Below are 2,500 nucleotides of genomic sequence, written 5' to 3'. Positions count from 1 at the left end.
TAACGACATTTACCCAGAAACTTTAATTCAGGAATGCAAACCTAGATGTTTAGCTCAGGATCTTTAGTCCAGAAATTTTATCCAAGGACATTTATCATAGTAGCTTGGTTTAACCAGGGTACTTAAACCCAGGAACTTTAGTTCAAGGATGCTAGCCCAGATGTTTAGCCCATACATTTTAACCCAAAATACTTAACCCCAGAATATTTAATCCAGGAACTTTTGTCCAGGAAATTTAGTCCACCATTTTTAGTCCAGGAAAATAAACCTATAAAGTTGTATCTGTATCTCATGATTTTATTTATTTTTTAAGTAATTCACTTCATCTCAGAAACTTTAGTTCATAAAATTCAGTGCAGGAACACAAAATCTGCATAGGAACGTTACACCAGGATTTTTAGTTAATTAACTTTACTTTTCAAGTTAAGCATGTTGACTTGAGTTTAGGAATTTTAGTTGAGAAACTGTAGTCTGGAAACTTTAATAAAGGATTTTCAGGGCTTTCATTTCCCCAGCAAAAGTAACTCAAGAACTTTAGTCCAGAAACAGCTGGACTTTCATAGATGGAAAGAGATCACCATCTATGACCAGATGTTGATGGAAGGGGTGGGGTGACTGTTTGGAGGGGTGTCAATACTTAGTGCAGAGAAACAGATCGACTACAAACAGTCCGACACAGACACGTGTGCTCCTCCTGTCCGGCTCAGAGCGATGAGGGCGTTTATTTTGAGATTCTGGAGCTCACATGAGCCTCATTCACAACACGGCAGCACAAGCAGAGAGGAGGAGGAAGTGTGGAGAGGAAAAAAAAAGCAGGACGTCCGTCTGAGCAGCACACGGCCACGCAGTAACCCAGAGAGAGAGGGAGAGAGAGAGAGAGAGAGAGAGAGAGAGAGAGTTACTACTCTCAAATTAGCTGAAGGAAAAAGAGAGAGGGGGACAGCAAGGGGGAAAAAGAAAGGGAAAGACGGAGAGAAGAAAGAAAAGTTGGTCCATAAGGAGAAAACTATTTCCTTGAGATTTACAAAGAAAAAAGAAGAAAGAAAGAAGAGGGCTGAAGGAAAAAGGGAGAACGGAGTAAAGTTGAGAATAGTAAAAGGAACAGAAGAGAAAGAGGGAGGGAAGGAGGGAGGAGGGGAAAGAGAGTGGCTAACTGGACTGTTGAATAGAGGAAGTGTGTGAATAAAAGAAAGAGACGGAGTGACTCAGTGGACTCGGTGAAAAAGGAAGTGTGTGTGTGCGCGTGTGTGTGAGTGTGTGTGTGTGTGTGTGTGTGTGTGTGTGTGTGTGTGAACCCAGCGAGACACTCAGAGTTCCATGTGGATCAGTAATGCCGGAATGGAGAGAGACAGAATCTCAGGTAAGACACAGACAGCTGTCTTCTTGCTTTATGCTTCATTGCCCCTGTCGCTCTCTCAGCCAATCAGGTTTCTTACATTTAAATCTGAAATTTGCATACCGTAATTGTTGTCCTTATCATCAGAGCAGAATGAAGTGTGAGGAACAGAATTGGATGAAAAAGCTGTGTTTGTTTGGTGTTGGTTTATCTGATGCACTAGACTTTCCCATATCCTGTAACTCTTTGGGGTTTAAAAGAAGAAAAAAAAGATGAATGTGAGGGGTTTTGCGGTCGTGGAATTCAACTTTCTGGGGTTTTTTGTTTGAGTTTGAGGAAGAATAGACGCGTGACAGAAAAAATGGAATTTCTCAGAAGTGTGAGGAAGAGAAACTTAAAATCTGCTCTTTTCAAGAAAGTGACAGAGTACAGAGAGATACAGACAGACAGACTGAGAGACAGACAGACAGATCATCAAAATTTTGCAGTCCATTTACATCTATACAAACACTATAGGTGTTCATTTGACAATTTTTTTTTGCTAGAAGTTAGACATAAATGGCTGACAGACAGACTAGTACTACATACATTATTAGGCAGCACATCTCTCCATGTTTAGCTTTGACTTCCTGTAACTTTTATAAGGGCACAAGTGTGTGTGTTGATAGCAAATAATTAAAAGACCTCACCTGCACAGGAACACACACCTTTCAGGATGTTCGGTGTCTAAGAATGTTTTGTCTTCTGTGTCTCTTTTGTGTTTTATTATGGAGGTTGTGATTTTGTGTGTGTATGTGTGTGTGTGAGAGAGAGGGGGGGGAGGGGGGTTATCTATTCTCGTTTGACAAGTGCTGTGTGTGTCAGTTTTGTTGTTGATGAGTAACTTCCTCATAAACTATAATAGAGGATTATGTGTGTGTGTGTGTGTGTGTGTGTGTGTGTGTGTGTGTGTGTGTGTGTGAGGTGTGAGCATATTTTACTGGAATGTGTGTATTTTTGAGACAGATTTCTTTCTTGAAATCTTGAGCAAAACAGCAACTTTCAGCCTTTGTTAATTAATTAATAGGGATACATCTCTATCTAATTATCTAATGATTTAACGATTTAATTGTCTTCAAAGGGAAGTTTTGTTGATTCTCCACATCATTGTGTTCATAAAACATA

General features: G+C 40.0%; 1 protein-coding gene across 3 annotated transcripts in view; it reads left to right on the top strand.

Moving 5' to 3' along the window:
* The window catches only part of septin9b (septin 9b), a 41,678-nt gene that overhangs the window by 4,074 nt on the left and 35,104 nt on the right, over positions 1–2,500 (top strand). Inside the window, exon 1 of one of the 3 annotated variants that reach the window (XM_047159084.2) lies at positions 756–1,360. The exons of 1 other annotated variant lie outside the window; for it this stretch is intronic. In XM_047159084.2, the coding sequence (XP_047015040.1) occupies positions 1,318–1,360 (43 nt within the window). In that variant the 5' untranslated portion in view covers positions 756–1,317. Of the gene's footprint in view, positions 1–755; positions 1,361–2,500 lie in introns of those variants that run through there. One more of the 3 variants, XM_017482228.3, reaches the window with a different exon arrangement.

The sequence above is a fragment of the Ictalurus punctatus genome, chromosome 12 (assembly GCF_001660625.3).
Source record: "Ictalurus punctatus breed USDA103 chromosome 12, Coco_2.0, whole genome shotgun sequence".
Taxonomy (NCBI): Eukaryota; Metazoa; Chordata; class Actinopteri; order Siluriformes; family Ictaluridae; genus Ictalurus; species Ictalurus punctatus.
This window is presented reverse-complemented; position numbering and strand designations above follow the sequence as displayed.